At 32.8% G+C, this 19866-nt stretch overlaps 1 protein-coding gene across 1 annotated transcript in view; it reads right to left on the bottom strand.

The window, feature by feature from the left end:
- LOC127712873 (uncharacterized) overlaps window positions 1-3482 on the bottom strand; it is a 94964-nt gene extending 91482 nt beyond the window's left edge. The window contains exon 1 of the mRNA XM_052219477.1: window positions 3376-3482. Within this exon, the coding sequence (XP_052075437.1) occupies window positions 3376-3454 (79 nt within the window). The 5' untranslated portion in view covers window positions 3455-3482. The remainder of the gene's footprint in view (window positions 1-3375) is intronic.
- Window positions 3483-19866: the final 16384 nt, after the last annotated feature.

Genomic DNA, 19866 nt, shown 5'->3' with positions numbered 1-19866 from the left:
AACCTTTAAACAGACTTATTCAGAAGGTATATAGTTACGATACTGTTGCCAGGTCATTAAAGATGGCATATTTGGTATTAATATTGATTCACTAATAGGGTCTTTGCATCGGAAATGAACACATTTATTCTAAACCCAGTTGTTGGCATGATACGGGTTATGTTCTTATCATATATTTTATGATGGTATGATACTAAACCCCTAACGGGAGGGATTGTGCTTGATTTTCATATGATGAAGACATAGTCATTCAATCAGTTTAGTTAGAGTCTGGAGCTGGCATGTCAGTAACTGCTAGTAGTCCTTTGTTAATTTATGTATCATTGTCATTTTGCTTAGTTTCTTTTGTTACCTATTCTGACATCGGACTCTAACTTCTTTTAAACTGAGTTTTACTGTGCGTATTGCTGTGTGTTTGTTTTTTCTACATTGGCTAGAGGTATAGGGGGAGGGTTGAGATCTCACTAAACATGTTTAACCCAGCGCATTTTTGCGCCTGTCCCTAGTCAGGAGCTTCTGGCCTTTGTTAGTCTTGTATGTTTTTTAATTTTAGTTCATTCATATGTTTTTGGAGTTTAGTATGACGTCCATTTTCACTGAACTAGTACGAAATTTTTTTTAGGGGCCAGCTGAAGCCCGCCTCCGGGTGTTGGATTTTTCTCGCTGTGTTGAAGACCCATTGTTGGACTTCGGCTGTTTTCTGCTCTTTGGTCGGGCTGTTGTCTCTTTGACACATTCCCCATTTCCATTCTCAATTTTATTTCAAAGTAAATATGTAGTAAACGTTTCATTTATTTGTGTTTTTATCAGAAATAGTCTAGACTAGGAAAATATGACCTCGTACATTAGCAAGATATAAGTTTCAACTAAATGTTGAACCGTAATGTTGATAACTGTATAGGAAAACATATTCAGTTATGTTTAAATTTATCAATAAGAAAATCCATGTTAGATTAAAAAAAAGCAATATTCAAGGATCTCATTATAATGATAAGTTCATAATCTTTGGTAATAAGTTCATACAAAGGATATAAGCTTACATGGAATTATAATTTTATATTAATAATTACATGCTCTAAAAACAACATCACCGTAAAATTTAGTACATAACTATGAGATTATCCGTATAAATATTTTCTAGGCTTGCTATAACTCGAATAATTCAAGTCCTTACCGTATCCGATTCTCTCCTCCGCGTTTAAGGTTAATGTAGGGATAAAAGTAGTATTACATTTTCCTGGCTTTAGGTTGCCTTTTGTGTACCAAAAGCAGGTGAAGGAAGTCGACTTAGGAGCGCTGTGATTGGATGTAAAGGTATAATGTTTATTTTTTTTATTAATTTATGAATAACTGCAGTGTGTATATTTACAAATTTTGAAACCTATTGAAATATTTTCTTGGGAATTATTCGAAAAGACTTCCAAATTTTCTTAAATTTGATGTAAAATGACGGTGGGCATGGCTCCGTTGGAAGATGGTCATGATACTATTTGACTTCAATTTATAAAACAGGATAATGAAGTTCTAATACCACACATAAGTGTTTTGTCCAGGTTTTTATTATAAAAAATGATAGTTTTAGAAAATGTTAGTATTGTTGCCTATGGAAGAATAAATACTATTTTTTAACTGTAGTGATCATAGTTTAACGACTGGATTATTCGGGTTGGTCTTGCTATTGGTATGGAATAAGTATGACTTCATGCAATGCAAATCTATATCTTGTTTTATATGTATATCTGGTTTACCTTTAGAAATTAGAAGCTTTTATATCATTCATCGAAGTACAGAATTAATGTAGCCCCATCTTTTGCAAAAAATAAAAGCATAGGGTCATGCGGCATTTTGGGGCCATTCACATGGTCTTGTTTACAAACACTTTAGATTCGCACTAAATTCCTACACTGACCCCAATAATTTTCAAACCTGTAGTAAAATATATTAATCCTTTGATTGAGTTAAGCTATTTCAGTTGATATTTTATAGTGTGTCTTTCTATGTTGTGATGTTACACTATTGTTTCAGAAAAAGGGTGAAGGTTTGGTACCATTAAAACGTTTAAACCCGCTGCATTTGTTTGGACCTGTCCTAAGTCAGGAATCTGATGTCCAGTAGTTGTCGTTTGTTGATGTGGTTCATAAGTGTTTCTCGTTTCTCGTTTTTTATATAGATTAGACCGTTGGTTTTCCAGTTTGAATGTTTTTACACTAGTAATTTTTGGGGCCCTTTATAGCTTACTGTTCGGTGTGAGCCAAGGATCCGTGTTGAAGACCGTACCGTGACCTATAATGGTTTACTTTTATAAATTTTGACTTGGATGGATAGTTGTCTGATTGGCACTCATACCACATTTTCTTATATCTATTAAGTGCATTCAACTTTTTTTTTTTTTATTTTTTCAAACCCTAGTCTGGTCCATCTATCAAAATTTCTTTATTATAAACATTATCTTCCAATCAGTGGAGCACAGAACTTCAGTGTTATACAGAAAGCTCTCCCCCAAATGAGCGGTCCTTAATGACGCATATTTATTTACTGAATTTACCCCTTAAATCAATGTCATGAAACAATAACACTGTGGCATACAATAGTTGAGCCATTTTTCCGGTGATTACATAAAGGACATGTTGTTGAATGAATATAGTTTACTTTCATGCTTTACAGTGCGTATAAATACACCGTTTGAAGTTCATTATCTAACAACAGTTAATCTGTTTGTATATTAATCATCACTTAATCAGATCAGATAGTCCCATTTTTTGCAATTCCGAACTTCAGGACACGACGGCGCTCTTATATGTGTGTTAAATATTATAGTTCAAGTCAGACAAAGGTATCTTATTTTTTGTTTTCTTATTCAATGTCTGTCATTTTATTTAAAATGAACACATCAATATTTCTGCTGAAATTTGAAGAATTCAAAGTGGGAAACGGTGGGCCATGCATTAGTGTTTTATTTCATGATGTACGTAAAATTAAATGGTATTTTATAACGCCTTGTAATGTATTGTTTACATAACTATAAAGTTTTAAGAGATTTTAGAATTGATCTTAGAATCAAGTTTATTTGGCGTGAAAATGTACATTCATACATGTCTTAAATTATGCAAATATACGATATAGTAAAACAACAATAAGATGAAAATGCATATTTTATTACATCTTACTATAATATGCATTTAATACTTGCATCAAATTAAGCGTATGCTGTTTGATTATGATTTACAATTGAATGCGACGGACATGGGTTTCTAAACTTTTTGACTGAACAATTTTTTAAAAGATATTTCAACATTTTTGCATTTCAGTAATTTAAAAGTAATTAAACTAATATTTGGACTAAACAAAAAAAATATAGGCGTATAGACAAATTACCTGCACCACTAGAAATGTTAGATCCAATTAGTATTATAAAACACGTGGCGAATGTTGTTAATTCCATTTGGAAATACATGCAAAATGCTAAAGTTTTTCCTTTTATACTTGTTATGACACAATAATATTAGTTAAGCATCCCATGCATGAAATTTATTCTACAAATCTTCAAATTATTGTCCCGACGTTTAAATCAGTGTGCATTTATGAAATTAATGATATTTTGATGCAAGTTATACATCGTAGTTGCATGTGTATAACGTTAAAAAAGTTGTTAAAAACGTTTTGCTCGTGTTCTAGAAAAATAAACAAAATATATATACAGATGCATGTATTTGGGTAAAATATTAAAGACTGAATAAGAATTGAATTGAATAATAAGAATACGATTAGAGGTTTGCACGCTTTTAGGATGAGGGATATAAGGGATAAAAAAAAGTAGGATAGTGGGATATAGGGGGTAAAACTGGCAAGGATGTTGGATATAGGGGATAAAAAAGTGGGATCTGGGAAAAAGAACAAAAAAAGGGAGAAATGGGAAAAATTACAAAAAGGGTAATTTTGGAAATGACCACCCCGTGTCACCCCTTCTACGATGTTTCTGTTACTACATGACATGATACTGGTGATCGATTTTTTTTTGACTGTTTTAATCAAGTTGAAGTTTTGACAAAATTATGCAATATAGTAAAATCCGATATAATGTTTGCATATATATCATTGTATCGACTCGATTAATTTATATTTTACTATTGTATGTTAATAAACATCAATTATAACCGCCTCGGTGGTCTCTTGGTAGCATGCTCTCTAGATCTTGAGAGTGTGAGGTCGTTGGCTCGATCCTTGAGCAGGTCAAACAAACACTTTGAAATAAGTAATTACGGTTTTTCCGCCAAGCAGGAGGAAATTACTAGTAAGAGCAAAGATTGGTAGACTTGGGAGCAGAATAAAGTGTCAGGTAGTGTATCAAAATTATCTTTCTGCTGACTGTTACCATGCGAGGTATATGAAGGTCTGGATGGGGGTCCTTCATTTCTACATTCTTTAACTTTTTAGACCATTTTTCTTTATTATTTTTTTCTTTCTATTTTTATTCTCTATTTTTTATTCTTGTTTTATTTTTCTTTAATTTTTTATACCATTGTTATCTATTCTTTATCTTTTTGTACACCTATTCTCTATTCTTTATATTTCAGCACCACATTGTTCTCTATTCTTAATTTTTGGGCCTATTTTCCCTATTATTTCTATTTTTTGCCTTTTAATCTGCACTTTTATCCATTATTCTCTATTCTGTAAACCCCATCCAGACTCTCATTTAACACAATCCGACTCGGCGTGTTGAACTAGAAGCAAGATAACATTATCATTATGCGATAATGGTCTATAAAATCCATGTAATATTTGCCACCGGACGTTAAGTAGCAATCAATCCACGGATAAAACGTAATTTCTTATACTGTGTACACTTGGAATTTTACCGGTTGATATTTTATAAAAAATAAGATGTGGTATAATTGCTAACGAGACAACTATTTAATCACGTTTATTTATAGTTGAAATTGGCTCGATGCTTCTTATATCGTTTTTTTTCTTTTTGTTAAGATTGTGCCTTAGTGCCGATCTGTTAAGTTAAGCCATGTCCAACTAATTTTTACGGTGTGTTCTTATGTTGGACAGCTACACCAATTTCCAAGGTAAGGGGAGGGTTAAACGCTTTCTGAAAACAAGTTATTGTATTTTGTTTATTGCATGTTTTAACATACTAAGGCCATTGGTTTTCTCTTTACATTGTTTCACATTGTGTCATACTGGGACCTTTTATAACTTACGATACAGTATGGGTTTTGCTTATTGCTTAATGCTTTGCGATGATCTTTTAGAGTTTAACATATTTTCGTCCTTTGGACTCTGTGGTTCTTTTCACACAAAAATCTTATGTTTTACGACAAACATTTATCGTAACTTATACTGAAATGTTCATGACTTAAGAGTATATATTTTCGTAAGTTTTTTTGGGGGGAAAACGATCGCAGGTGGATGTTGTCGCATTGCCAATCATACAAAATCTCTTTTTTTTATATAAAAAAGTTTGTAAATCGTCAGAACTTTGTAGTTTGTATCTACAGCAGAACGTTGTATCATCAAAGCAACATATTCATCCATGCTCAACTGTCAACTAAAGTGCACCATAAGTTTTTACCTTGTGCAGCAATTCCCTTCGTCAAACAACAAAACATAATATTGATGACTGCTTGACGTATAGAATAAACACAAAATGCATTCCTTGATTAATTCGTTACAATGTTTCTTCATGTTGCAAATGTAGTGGCGTTTTTAAATGTAATTCGTTATGCTCATTGTTAAGAGAAAATGCTCTTTGGAGCGTCTCCTCTTTTCTTAATTTTGGCAGCAATATTTTATCCTCAGGTTCAATTTTGATGATCAAAGTACAGTTCGTTCACTGACTGGCAATATCATGACGTATTGTTGTAAACATATGTACTTTAACTTTATAAAATTTAATCAAAATTCATTTCAAAGTATAAACAATCTATTTGAAGTTAATGAAACAATTTTCAAATCTGAAATTTATAGTTTTATTTTATTTTACATCTCGTATAAAAATACCATCAATTTCATGTTTTTTTATCAGCGTATGATGTAGCATGATTGTATTTCTGCATATGATTGCCATGACTGCCAATGACTCGCAACATATGTCAATTACTGGAACTCAAAATTAAGTTGGGGTTGGTGATGATTTAAAATTTTGCCAATCTACCCATTATTTCGAATTCTATTTATTACCTGTGTTCAAATTCTTTCACTTTTTGTATTCCAACCCACATTTCTTTTCATTTCATCATCTCCGAAAAAAAACAAAAATAAATCAATTAAATTTGATCTGATATTAAACTTTCAGTAATGTTTTTAAACGCAGTGTATTTTTTGTAATTTTACAAACTGTTTTACGTCAGGAATATATTATCGGTTTTCAATGACCATACCCATATTAACACATTTATATCTTAGTGCGAGTACCTCTTAACCTTTTGATATTTTGACTTAAAAACACGATCGTAAAATCAAGATAGACACAAAATGAATATTTTTCATTTTTAATGTAAATTAAAAATCTAGCGACGTTTAAGTATCAGACATGGTTGCACATAAATCACATAAAAGCAAAAGATTTGGCATTGAAAATAAATTATTTTTTCTCTTTATTTAATCGCTCTGTGTTCAACTGACGTACATGATATAATTTTCAGATACAATGAATTATTTGAATATTGTACTTTCAAAGTTTTGGATGAAAACATATTAATTTTGGAATTTGCTCAATTATTAATTGTTTAATGTTTGAATCTGTATATGAGGTCAGTAAATCAAACATGCATTATTTAAATAAAATCATTTACACGGTATGGATGTGATCACCATGTGATCACCTGGTATCATTAATTAAGTAAAAATAAATTGAATTGGTCATGTAAAATAAGAGATTTATTATGTAATTTTGGCTTAAGTCATGTCTGGTTGACACAAAATGTTTTAAATGTAGATGTTTTTATAGCTGATTTCAAACAGCGTGTTACTGACAGGTTTATATCTGAAGCAATGTCATTTTTTGAGGAGTCTTCTAAATGTCAGTTTTACAAATACATATATGACAGTCATGGTTTGCAGTTTTATCTTAGTAGACCTGTTAATTTTAGATATAAACCATTAATAAGCAAGTACCGTATACATGCACATAACTTAAACATTGAAACTGGAAGGTTTTTAAATATAAACAGAAACGAAAGAATATGTAATGTGTGCAACTGTAATTCTGTTGAAGATGAATATCATTTTATTTTGGAATGTATTGGATACAAAGATATTCGTATGAAGTATATTAAACTTTATTATTGGAGAAATCCATCAGTATTTAAACTTATACAATTGTTATCTGTTCGTAATATAAAAGAACTTAATAATTTTGGGAAGTATTTATGTATTGCCGAAAAAATTCGTAATCGTTGAATGTGTATATCATACTTTAATTAAGATTGTTAAATTGTGTTAATTAATGTCATGCTCCTACATTTGTTTTTAATTGTATGAATTGTATATTAATGAATTACCTTATTGTAATATTTGTTGCTTACTATATTTAATGTAATATTTATTGCACTTGATACCTATAAGCTGTATTGCTTTTGGAATAAAGAATATATATATAATTGAGGAAACACGTATTTCTATGTTAACTTTGGAAACAATTTAACATGTGAAAGTTTGCACACTGGGTATCCCTGTCCGAAATCTGCGGAGGGATTTTCTAACCCCGAGGAGCAATTTCACCCGAAAAGTACAAACGGTTGGTAGGTAAAATCCGAATCCGATTCCCAAGGAGGATTATGCTTCGTGGGAATCGGATTCAGATTTTACTTACCAAACCGTTTGTATTTTTCTTGTAATTTATTCTCGGGTTTCGGATCCCTCCACGGATTTCGGTATGTTGCTACCATCAGTAAACAATCTATCCCAACCATTTGAAATCTAAAATAGCAGCCACAAACAGATCGATACTTCCGAACAGCCTTCAATCAAAAAGTATTTTGTAATGATAGACAGATTATCATAATTTATTCGATTTGTGGAAAAAATTGGGCATGAAATACATTTGGAGTCTGTAAGGCAAGGTTTTTGTGTGTGTGTGCGATTTTTTTTTTTTTATGTTTGATTTTATAAAGGCTTTTTGTTTCAATTATCAAATTCATCCCCCAGCAATCATCTGGCAGTCAAAATATACAGCTATGTTGTCTACTGCTTTAACGTCTTGTTTGACATATTGTATTCATATTTTCTTAAAGTATCATTGACAACCAAAACACCTAACAGATAAATTACAGTAATACTGTACTATAAGACATACAGTTATATACTTTATTTTGAGCAAACGACACAGTATACCTGACGATTTTCCTCGTATGGTGGGCATGGTAACGGGCCACATTTAGAATTTACCACATACATCAGATGGCCATCATTTCCGACTTTTCCTGATGGAATATATTCAGGATTGTTATCTACACAAATAAAGTTTGAAGCACTATGACCATGACTTCCTGCCGCCAATATACCAGTATATTCCATATTCCAGCCAGCATAACAAGTTCGACGACCTGGAATCATCACCGAAGAAGACGAACCATTATTTCTGCACAAAGCACATGGCATGTCTTCATCCTGTGAGTTGTTTCGAAAATAATTCGTTTCATATTCTGTACCATAGAGGTCGATTGTATGGTATGTATACGATGACGTTGGTATTTCGGGGTTGTCTGGGAGGCATAGTGTGTTTGCTGGTCCACCAAGAGGAGCGTTGTAGTACTGCCCGGCAGTGTAACCTACGACAGAGATAATACTAGTAATTCATTTTGTTTTTTTTTCTATGTACCAAAATACACGTATAATGTTTATACATAGATAAAATGCAGCTTCATTATGCAATCTAGCTTTAAATTACTTAAAAAAAATATTTGATAATGGTAAACACTTTATTATAAACATGCGATAAGCATTGCGGTATCATCATAGATATATAATTACATTACATGTATGTTTCATTATAATACGTTATTTTGATTGGCTAACAGCAATCTCGCGTAATTCTGAAATTAACCTTCATTTCAAAGTGAAATGTAACATTCATGATGACACGAGCTTCCACAATAAAATGTACAGGTAAATAAGAGAAAAACTTGATAGAAATCGTGATTTCATGATCCTAGCAAAAAAATGTAATTATAAGTATTGAATGCTTCTTTTAGTAATTTTATAGGGTTGTAAAATCGTTGACCGTGCGCACATTTTACGAATGAAGCGCTTCCGCGCTTCATACAAAATGTACTTCGGTCAACGCTTTTACACCCCAATAAATTTACAAAAAGAAGCATTCAATTCTTAAATACATTACATAAAATCAACTTCTTGATATGGCAGTTGAAGCAAGCTGCGTAAATTCTGACAACAACAATTTCCTAAATGCGTTAAAAGTATGATTAATAAACACAGATCCATATGTATTTTGAGATACAAGGATTTGAAAAATAAGAGATTTTGTCAGATACAATATAGAAGGGAGTTAGTTTTAGCAAATTTCTTTTATAAATTGGAAATTAATAGACAAAACACAGTATTTTAACCATACCAGTGCCGAATACTGATATGGAGCGAATGCAACCCTCGGGACTTATAGTCCACACCAGCGGTAGTGGTAGTATAAAAATATGCTACTAATTTCCGTGCGCAAAACATTTGTTTTTGGAATAAATTTCATCTGCAATTCTTAAGGACAAAATAGACTCGCTCGGCTTAACGTGTGTATGTGCGATGTGGACTATATACATGTATCAATGATATGGCAATCCAACGACATAAACAACACAAAAACTTCTAGAGGGTAATAAACAGCCTTCAACAATACACATTTGTCTGTACAATATTTCAAATTTTCTATCTTTTGTTCCCTTATTTGTATGTATAAGTGTATATATGACAAACTTCGCAGGCCAATATGGTAGTCAAAATGGTTAAAATATCTACAGTTCAATAACGACAGACACCAGTAATGACCATAGTTTAACCCCTCCACGTTCTGTTTGTGCCTGTCCCAAGTCAGGAGCCTGTAATTCAGTTGCTGTTTGTTGCTGTATCGTATTCGTTTTTCGTATGATGTTGAAGACATAAATCAGGCCGTTAGTTATCTTGGTTGAATTGTTTTACATGCTATGCGGTATGGATTTTGCTCATTGTTGAAGGTCGCACGGTGACCTATAGATGCTAAATTTTACATCATTTGTTCCCTTATGGAAAATTGTAACATTGGCAGTCAAAGCGATTTTTATTTTTATATTAATATCTGACCATTCTGTTCTTTTTTGGCTACTTTTCCTTAAAATACATACCCGAATATATCAGTTCAACGTTGGAACCGGAACATCTAGTTCTTCCCCATCTTACGTAGGCTGAACCATGTCCTATGAATATTTAGAAATCAAATGTGAAAATATACACCAATGTTCAAAGGTTTTAGTTTAGTTTTGTTGTATCGAAAATAACAATAAAACTGCAATCGATTTAAAACCGCGCTGAAGCACGTCCATTTTTCATTATTCAAAATTCAATTTATTATTCAACGTTTAGTAATGAATAATGAATAATGAAATAGTTTATATTTCAGTATTCAAGTTGAATAATGAAATAGATCATTTATTTTTTGACTGTAACACTATCCCGTGTTTCTAAATTCGTCATTTTAATGTCAATTAACATATTATATTCAAATTACTATAAGAAAAAAAAAAAATTCAAAACACTCTTTGAAATATTGATCTTTATTTATTTATTTAGTTTCGAAGGATAAACTAGTGAGTTTCCCTAACTATTTTTTTAACAGAAATTCCTTTTTTTAATGTATGAACGACCTAAATACCAAAACATATATAAAAATTAAAGTACTATTCATTGGATTTTTTTTATTTTTAAAAGGACCTCTGCGATCCTTCATCACTTAATTATAAATATAACTTGTCGATTGTGTCGCAATGTCGATTAGAGGGGTTACGGAGGAACTTAATGCCAAAATGCGCGTGGACATTAAGAAATAGCCTATTTCGAATAATGGAATGGATATTTTGAATAATGGAATGAACTGCTGCGACCCTTCAGCCCCTAATTACAAAGATACCATATACGTCATTTGAAAGCTTATCGATAGAGGATAAAAAGGTATATAATCAATGTGTGCCTTAATACCCATTAGAGGGGTTACAGAGGACCTAAATGCCAAAATACGCGTGAACATTAAGAAATAGCCTATTTTAAATAACGGAATGGACTGCTGCGACCCTTCAGCCCTAATTACAGAGATACCTTGTACGTCATTCGAAGGCTTATTGATAGAGGAAAAAGGGTATATAATCAATGTGTGTCGCAATGCCCATTAGAGGGGTAACGTAGGACCTAAATGCCAAAATACGCGTGAACATTAAGAAATAGCCTATTTTGAATAATGGAAAGGACTGCTGCGAACCTTCAGCCCCTAATTACAGAGATACCTTATAAGTCATCCGAAAGCTTATCGAAAGAGGAGCAAAATGTATATAATCAATGTGTGCCGCAATGCCCATTAGAGGGGTTACGGAGGACCTAAATACCAAAATAGGCGAGAAAATTTTAAAATAGCCAATTTTGAATAATGGAATGGACTACTTCGACCCTTCAGCCCCTAATTACAGAGATACCTTATACGTCATTCGAAAGCTTAACAATAGAGGAACAAAAGGTATATAATCAATGTGTGCCGCAATGCCCATTAGAGGCGTGAAAAATAAGAAATTGCCAATTTTGAAAAATGGTATGGACATATTGAATAATGGAATGGACTGCTGCGACCCTTCATCCCCTAATTATAGAGATACCTTATACGTCATTTGAAAGCTTAACGATAGAGGAATAAAAAGTATATAATCAATGTGTGCCGCAACTCTGATTAGAGGGGTTACGGAGGACCTAAATGCCAAAATACGCGTGAAAATCAAGAAATAACCTATTTTGAATAATGAAATGAACCTCTGCGACCCTTCATTATTTGAACTAATAGTAATCCTAACTTATGAACTGTATACTTCAAAATTAATTCCTTATATATACCATCTGTATAAATTTCATTCGATCAAGCAAGATAAACTCGTGCTTCTATCTGGATACCATTTTTATACGACCGCAAAATGTTTGCGGTCGTATAATGTTATGACGTTTTAATCACCAGCGTCGTCGTCGTCGTCGTCCGAAGGCATTTGGTTTCCAGACAATAACTTGAGTATAAGTGTATGAATCTGTATGTGAAATTATAACACCAGGTTCCATACCACAAAAGGAAGGTTGGGATTGATTTTAGGGGCTATTGTCCTTACTATTTAGGAATTATGGACCAAAAAGGAGCCAAAAACAAGAACTTTTCTTGTCTCAGGACAATTACTTGTGTATAAGAGTATGGATATCTATGAAATTTTACCACAAGCCTCCATACTTCAAAAGAAAGGTTGGGATTGACTTTGGGGGTTATTGTCTTAACTGTGTAGGAATTAGGGACCAAAGAGGGGCTAAAAACAAGAATGTTTCTGGTCTCAGGACAATTTCTTGTGTATAAGTGTGTTGATCTTTATGAAATTTTACCATAAGGTTTCATACCTCAAAAGGAAGGTTGGGATAAATATTGGGAGTAATGGCCCAAACCGTTTAGGAAAGAGGGGTTAAAAAACGGCTAAAATTCTAAGATTTTTGTGTTTCCGGACAAAAACTTGAGTATAAGTCTATGGATCTCTATGAATTTGTACCACAAGGTTCCATACCGTGATAGTAAGGTTGGGATTGATTTGTGGGGTTATTGCCCTAATCGTTTAGGAAAAAGGGGCTTACCAGTACTTTTCTAATACTTTGTATAGATTGCTTATTTCTTGACCAATTTCAATGGGGTTTAATTCAAAGTCTTGAATTGTTGGGATGTTTAATATGCTGAATCTAACCGTGTATTTAGATTTTGAATTTTGGGGCCCCGTTTTTAAATTGATCCACACTGAGGTCCAAAGGGTCCAAAATTTAACTTTGTTTGATTTCAATAAAAAATGAAACTCTTGGGATTCTTTGATATGCTGAATCTAACTGTGTGATTTAGATTTTTGATTTTGGGCCCGGTTTTCAAATTGGTCCACATTAAGGTCCAAAGGGTCAAAAATTAAACTTAGTTTAATCTTAATAAAAATTTAATTTAAAGGTTTTTTTAACATGACTAATCTAAACATGTATTTAGATTTTTGATTTTGGGCCCAGTTTTCAAGTTAATCCAAATCGGGGTCCAAAGTTAAACTTTGTTTGATTTAATCTTAATTTACCAACATTTAGAAAAACACAAACACAAAATTAAATCATTAAAATTCCAACCACTTTAAACCGTCCAAAAACAACCAAGACAATCACATTAACAATTATAAGGTTCCCATAAAAATTGCGAATTAAATGCCTTGGATTAAACGACTAAAGACAGCGTATCCCCTAGGTGTTAATGACAGTATCATAAGCCAAAGGAACATATCTTAAATTTCCTGTATTGATATATTGACTATTGTTGATAAAAGACAACGCAATCAATGGTCTCATGGCGATCGAACTAACTGCAATCAACGAAATAAACATCGTTCTAATTTTACAATTAATTATCCCTCATCTATATTTAAAAACAATGGTAGACATCAATTATTATGCAAACTGGGTTAAATGCCACTTAATAAATTACACAATATTTATAACGAGTGTGATACAACATCGTTTTTCAGTCCAAAATACGTATCATTACATCTTGCTGTCACCATATACTGTTCCCTCGAATTGACAAACCTGAAGATCATATAAGATATTTTCTAAAAAATAGAATACATTAACATTAATTTGTCTAGTATTTTTAATGACGCTACCGTTCAAAACCTTCATATTTTGATAACATAGAACCACCTATAATTTCTTTTACGTATACAAAAACCAGTAAAAGGTGTTTTTTTTTAATTATACGTCAGTTACATAAGACGTCAGTATAGAAAATAATGCTCCTTCAACATGAGACTGTAATACATCGAAGTTTAGATATCATCACTATGGCCATGTAATTAAAGGGGACCTTAACATCGTTCAAGACAGAGAGGTTATAAACTTTCTGATGAAAGGACCAATATATCGTCCACTATCGAAAATGGATTGGAAAGTGTGTCGTCAGGTCATTAAAGATGCTCTTTCATCCTATTGTAAAAATTGGTGTAATAAAGAGAAATCTGACAAAAAGTCACTTGGTTCCTATTTCAATATCAAAATGTCTGAATATTGTTGATATCCGCATATCATATTTCGAAAATAATTTTGAAATAAATAAAAGTAAGTTATACCCCCATTTCTAGGACTAATACTGTGTTTACTCCGTGTTGAATGCCTCACTATGACTTAGGGATGAAGAACAGCAATAAAAGCGCTGTTCCTTTGCTTTTTGTGTGTTTTTTTGCTGTGCATGTACTGTTTTTGTGTCATGGATGGATAACCCATATCCTTTGTTTTTCTATTAGATATACTTACTGGAATTGTGGTGATATGATTAAAGCTTAAAATTTAATTTTCTTCTCGACAAATATATATGTACGTTTCGGCAATACAGTGTATCGACAGGTTGTAGGTATTCCGATGGTTACCAATTGCGCCCCTTTAATAGCAGACTTGTTACTGTACTGTTATGAATCACGGTTTATGGCCAAACTCAGTAAAGATCCGTCTAAATTACATTTAATTGATAAATCTAAAAACACTTACAGCAACATTGATGATATATTTGCTCTAAATAATCCAGAATTTTCAAATTTTACAGCTGGAATTTAACCAAAAAGAAATTAGTTTAATTAGTTCCAATAAAGACAGCAATACTTTTCCTTTTCTAGATTTGGATATTTTAGTTTCACACGGGAAACTCTATAGAAAAATTTACGACAAAAGAGAAGATTTTTCGTTCCCGATTGCTAATTTTCGCCTTTAGGACGGTGGTACTTCCTTTCGCCCCTTCTTACGGTGTATATGTCACAACTAGTTCGCTTTGACCGTGTCTGTAGTTGCGTTTTAGATTTCAATGAACGCAATTTATGTATAACTGATAAATTATTAAGTCAGGGATTTCGTTACCAAACAATTTTTAAAACCTTTACCAAATTCTTTCATTATAGATACACATATTTAGTTTTGAAGTTTCAAATTGGCTGTACCTGTAGAGTTTTTATTTAAAGCGGAATATCACATCCTGATTTTTATGGCGATGTTGTTTATAAAGCCCGTAAATTTATATACGATCCATGTAAACTATTTGATCCGTTGAATACACTTATTCTTAAAGGTTATCAATTTACCACAGTACTTAAATCTTTAAATATTGTTTTTATTGGTATTAACATTGATTTTGTTTTTGAAAAATTAAAACATAACTAAATAAAAATTGCTTTATATGATCCTACATTCAGTCGATACTTTTAACTTATATTTGGGCATTGCACAGGGTTCATACATTTCTCAGACTGTTTATGACGTCTTTACACTAAATTTGTTGGATGAATGATTGATATTTTAGTGTGGGATAACATGATTTATTTATTACTGGTAATTGGCTTTAAACTTGCTCTTAGTATCTGCGAGTACTCTTATTTCTGGTGCTTTATGTCTATTGTTTTTATGCAAGTTGTTTTTTGTGCTTCGTATCGATCTTTTGAGATCAGCCAATTGCAACTGATTATTTTTAGTTTGTTCTTATGTTGTGCTGCAACACAATTGTCCCATGTTAGGGGAGGGTTGAGCGCTCAAAAACATGTTACCAAGACTTATTCCGTATTTGCCTGTCCCAAGTCAGCAGCCTTTAATTCATTGTTTATCTTTTGTTCATGTCTGTCATATGTGTTTTATCGTAAATTGTTTTGTTATAAATTGATTTGTTTCACATTTATCATGTCGGGGCCTTTTATTGCCGACTATACTGTATGGGTTTTTCTCATTGTTGAAGACCGTACGGTTGCCTATAATTGCTATCATCAACTTAATTTGAACATTGGTAGGTGGTTGTCTCATTGGCAAACATACTACATCTCCATATTCTTATATTACTTCCCTTCCTAATCAATATCTCCCATATGTAAATGTTTCATTCAAATCATGCAAGAAAAAATCAAGTCACAATAATCCTATAACCATTTTTCAAAGAAAAAAAACCCAAACATTTGACTATATAGCTTTTGTTCCTCTATCGATAAGCCTTCGAATGATGTATAAGGTTTTTCTGTAATTAGTTGGGGAAGGGTCGCAGCACTCCATTCTATTATTCAAAATTGGCTATTTCAAAATTTTCACACTTATTTTGTCTTTTAGGTCCTCAATAACCCCTCTAAAAGTATTGCGGCACACATTGATTATATACCTTTTGTATCTCTATAATTAAGCTTTCGAATGATGTATAAGGTTTCTCTGTAATTATGGGATGAAGGGTCGCAGCATTCCATTCAATTATTCAAAATTGGCTAATTCAAAATTTTCACGCCTATTTTGGCCTTTAGGTCATCTGTTACCCCTCTAATCGACATTGAGACACATATTGATTATATATATACGTTTTGTTTCTCTGTCGATAAGATTTCGAATGACGTATAAGGTATCTCTGTTATTAGGGGCTGAAGGATCGCAGCAGTCCATTCCATTATTCAAAATAGGCTATTTCCTAATGTTCACGCGTATTTTGGCATTTTAGTCCTCCGTATCTCTAATAGTCATTGCGGCACATATTGATTATATAACTTTTGTTCCTTTATCGATAAGCTTTCAAATGAAGCACAAGGTATTTCTGTAATAAGGGGTCTGAAGGGTCGCAGCAGTCCATTCCATTATTCAAAATCTCTATTTTCATTATTCAAAATTGGCTATTTCTTAATTTTCACGCGTATTTTGGTATTTATGTCCTCCGTAACCCCTCTAATGGGCATTGCGATACACATTGATTATATACCTTTTTTTCCTCTATCGTTAAGCTTTCGAATTCCGTATCAGGTATCTCTGTAACTAGGGGCTGAAGGGTCGCAGTAGTCCATTGCATTATTCAAAATTAGATATTTTAAAATTTTCTCGCCTATTTTAGGCTATTCTAGGTCCTTCGTAACCCCTCTAATGGGCATTGCGACACACATTGATTATATACCTTTTGTTCCTCTATTAATAAGCTTTCAAATTACGTATAAGGTATCTATGTAATTAGGGGCTGAAGGGTCGCAGCAGTCCATTCCGTAATTCAAAATGTCCATTCCATTATTCAAAATGTCCATTCCATTATTCAAAATTTGCTATTTCTTAATGTTCACGCGTATTTTGGTATTTAGGTCCTCCGTAACCCCTCTAATGGGTATTGCGACACACATTGATTGTATACCTTTTATTCCTCTATTGATAAGCTTTCAAATAACGCATAAGGTATCTCTTTAATAAGGGCTGAAAGTTCGCAACAGTCCATTCCATTATTCAAAATTGGCTATATCTTAATTTTCACGCGTATTTTGCTATTTAGGTCTTCCGTAACCCCTCTAATGGGCATTGCGGCACACATTGATTATATACATTTTGTTCCTCTATCAATAAGCTTTCAAATGACGTATATGGTATCTCTGTAAATAGGGACTGAACGGTCGCAGCAGTCCATTCCATTATTCAAAATGTCCATTCCATTATTCAAAATTGGCAATTTCTTATTTTTCACGCCCTCTAATGGGCATTGCGGCACACATTGATTATATACCTTTTGTTCCTCTATTGTTAAGCTTTCGAATGAAGTATAAGGTATCTCTGTAATTAGGGCTGTAGGGTCGAAGTAGTCCATTCCATTATTCAAAATAGGCTATTTCTTAATGTTCACGCGTATTTTGGCATTTTGGTCCTCCGTATCTCTGATAGTCATTGCGGCACACATTGATTATATAACTTTTGTTCCTCTATCGATAAGCTTTCAAATGAAGCACAAGGTATTTCTGTAATTAGGAGCTGAAGGGTCGCAGCAGTCCATTCCATTATTCAAAGTCTCTATTTTCATTATTCAAAATTGGCAATTTCTTAATTTTCACGCGTATTTTGATACTTACACGGTCCTCTGTAACCCCTCTAATGGGCATTGCGACACACATTGATTATATACCTTTTTTTCTCTATCGTTAAGCTTTCAAATTACGTATAAGGTATCTCTGTAACTAGGGCTGAAGGGTCGCAGTAGTCCATTGCATTATTCAAAATTAGATGTTTTAAAATTTTCTCGCCTATTTAGGCATTTAGGTCCTTCGTAACCCCTCTGATGGGCATTGCGACACACATTGATTATATACATTGTACCTTTTGTTCCTCTATTAATAAGCTTTCGTATAACGTTTAAGGTATCAATGTAATTAGGGGCTGAAGGGTCGCAGCAGTCCATTCCGTAATTCAAAATGTCCATTCCATTATTCAAAATGTCCATTCCATTATTCAAAATTTGCTATTTCTTAATGTTCACGCGTATTTTGGTATTTAGGTCCTCCGTAACCACTCTAATGGGCATTGCTACACACATTGATTATATACTTTTTGTTCCTCTATTGATAAGCTTTCAAATAACGCATAAGGTATCTCTTTAATAAGGGCTGAAGGTTAGCAGCAGTCCATTCTATTATTCAAAATTGGCTATTTCTTAACTTTCACGCGTATTTTGCTATTTAGGTCTTCCGTAATCCCTCTAATGGTCATTGCGGCAAACATTGATTATATACATTTTGTTCCTCTATCAATAAGCTTTCAAATGACGTATACGGTATCTCTGTAATTAGGGGCTGAAGGGTCGCAGCAGTCCATTCCATCATTCAAAATGTCCATTCCATTATTCAAAATTGGCTATTTCTTAATTTTCACGCGTATTTTGGTATTTAGGTCCTCCGTAACCCCTCTAATTGGCATAGCGACACACATTGATTGTATACCTTTTTTTCCTCTATTGTTAAGCTGTCGAATTACGTATAAGGTATCTCTGTAACTAGGAGCTGAAAGGTCGCAGTAGTCCATTGCATTATTCAAAATTTTCTAAATTTTCTCGCCTATTTTGGCATTTAGGTCCTCAATAACCCCTCTAATCGGTATTGCGGCACACATTGATTATATACCTTTTGTATCTCTATTATTAAGCTTTCGAATGGTGTATAAGGTTTCTCTGTAATTAGGCGATGAAGGGTCGCAGCACTCCATTCAATTATTCAAAATTGGCTAATTCAAAATTTTCACGCCTATTTTGGCCTTTAGGTCATCTGTAACCCCTTTAATCGGCATTGAGACACAATCGACATCTATAATTAGGGGATGAAGGATCGCAGAGGTCCATTTAAAGAAAAAAAAAACCTTAATGAACAGTATTCTAATTTTTATATATGTTTTGGTATTCAGGTCGTACATACATTTAAAAAAGGAATTTCTGTTAAAAATAGTCAGGGAAACCCACTAGTTTATCCTTCAAAACTAAATAAATAAATAAAGATAAAAATTTCAAAGAGTGTTATGAATTTTTTTTCTTATAGTAATTTGAATATATGTTAATTGACATCAAAATGACGAATTCAGAAATACGGGATAGTGGTACAGTAAAAATAGATCTATTTCATTATTCACTTTTCAACTTGAATACTGAAATATAATCTATTTCTTTATTCATTATTTATTAATAAAAGTTGAATTTTGAATAATCAAAAATGAATAATGGACGTACTTCAGCGCTGTCGATTTAAACTGATGCGTAGGTGCAAGGTTGCTCCATCAAGTCAACCGGCGGAATATTCCATGCCAAACCAGAGTTTTGACATTGATATT

This window comes from Mytilus californianus, unplaced genomic scaffold, assembly GCF_021869535.1.
Source record: "Mytilus californianus isolate M0D057914Y unplaced genomic scaffold, xbMytCali1.0.p SCAF_8, whole genome shotgun sequence".
NCBI lineage: Eukaryota > Metazoa > Mollusca > Bivalvia > Mytilida > Mytilidae > Mytilus > Mytilus californianus.
The sequence above is the reverse complement of the archived record's forward strand: the minus strand, read 5'-3'. Positions and strand labels throughout refer to the sequence as shown.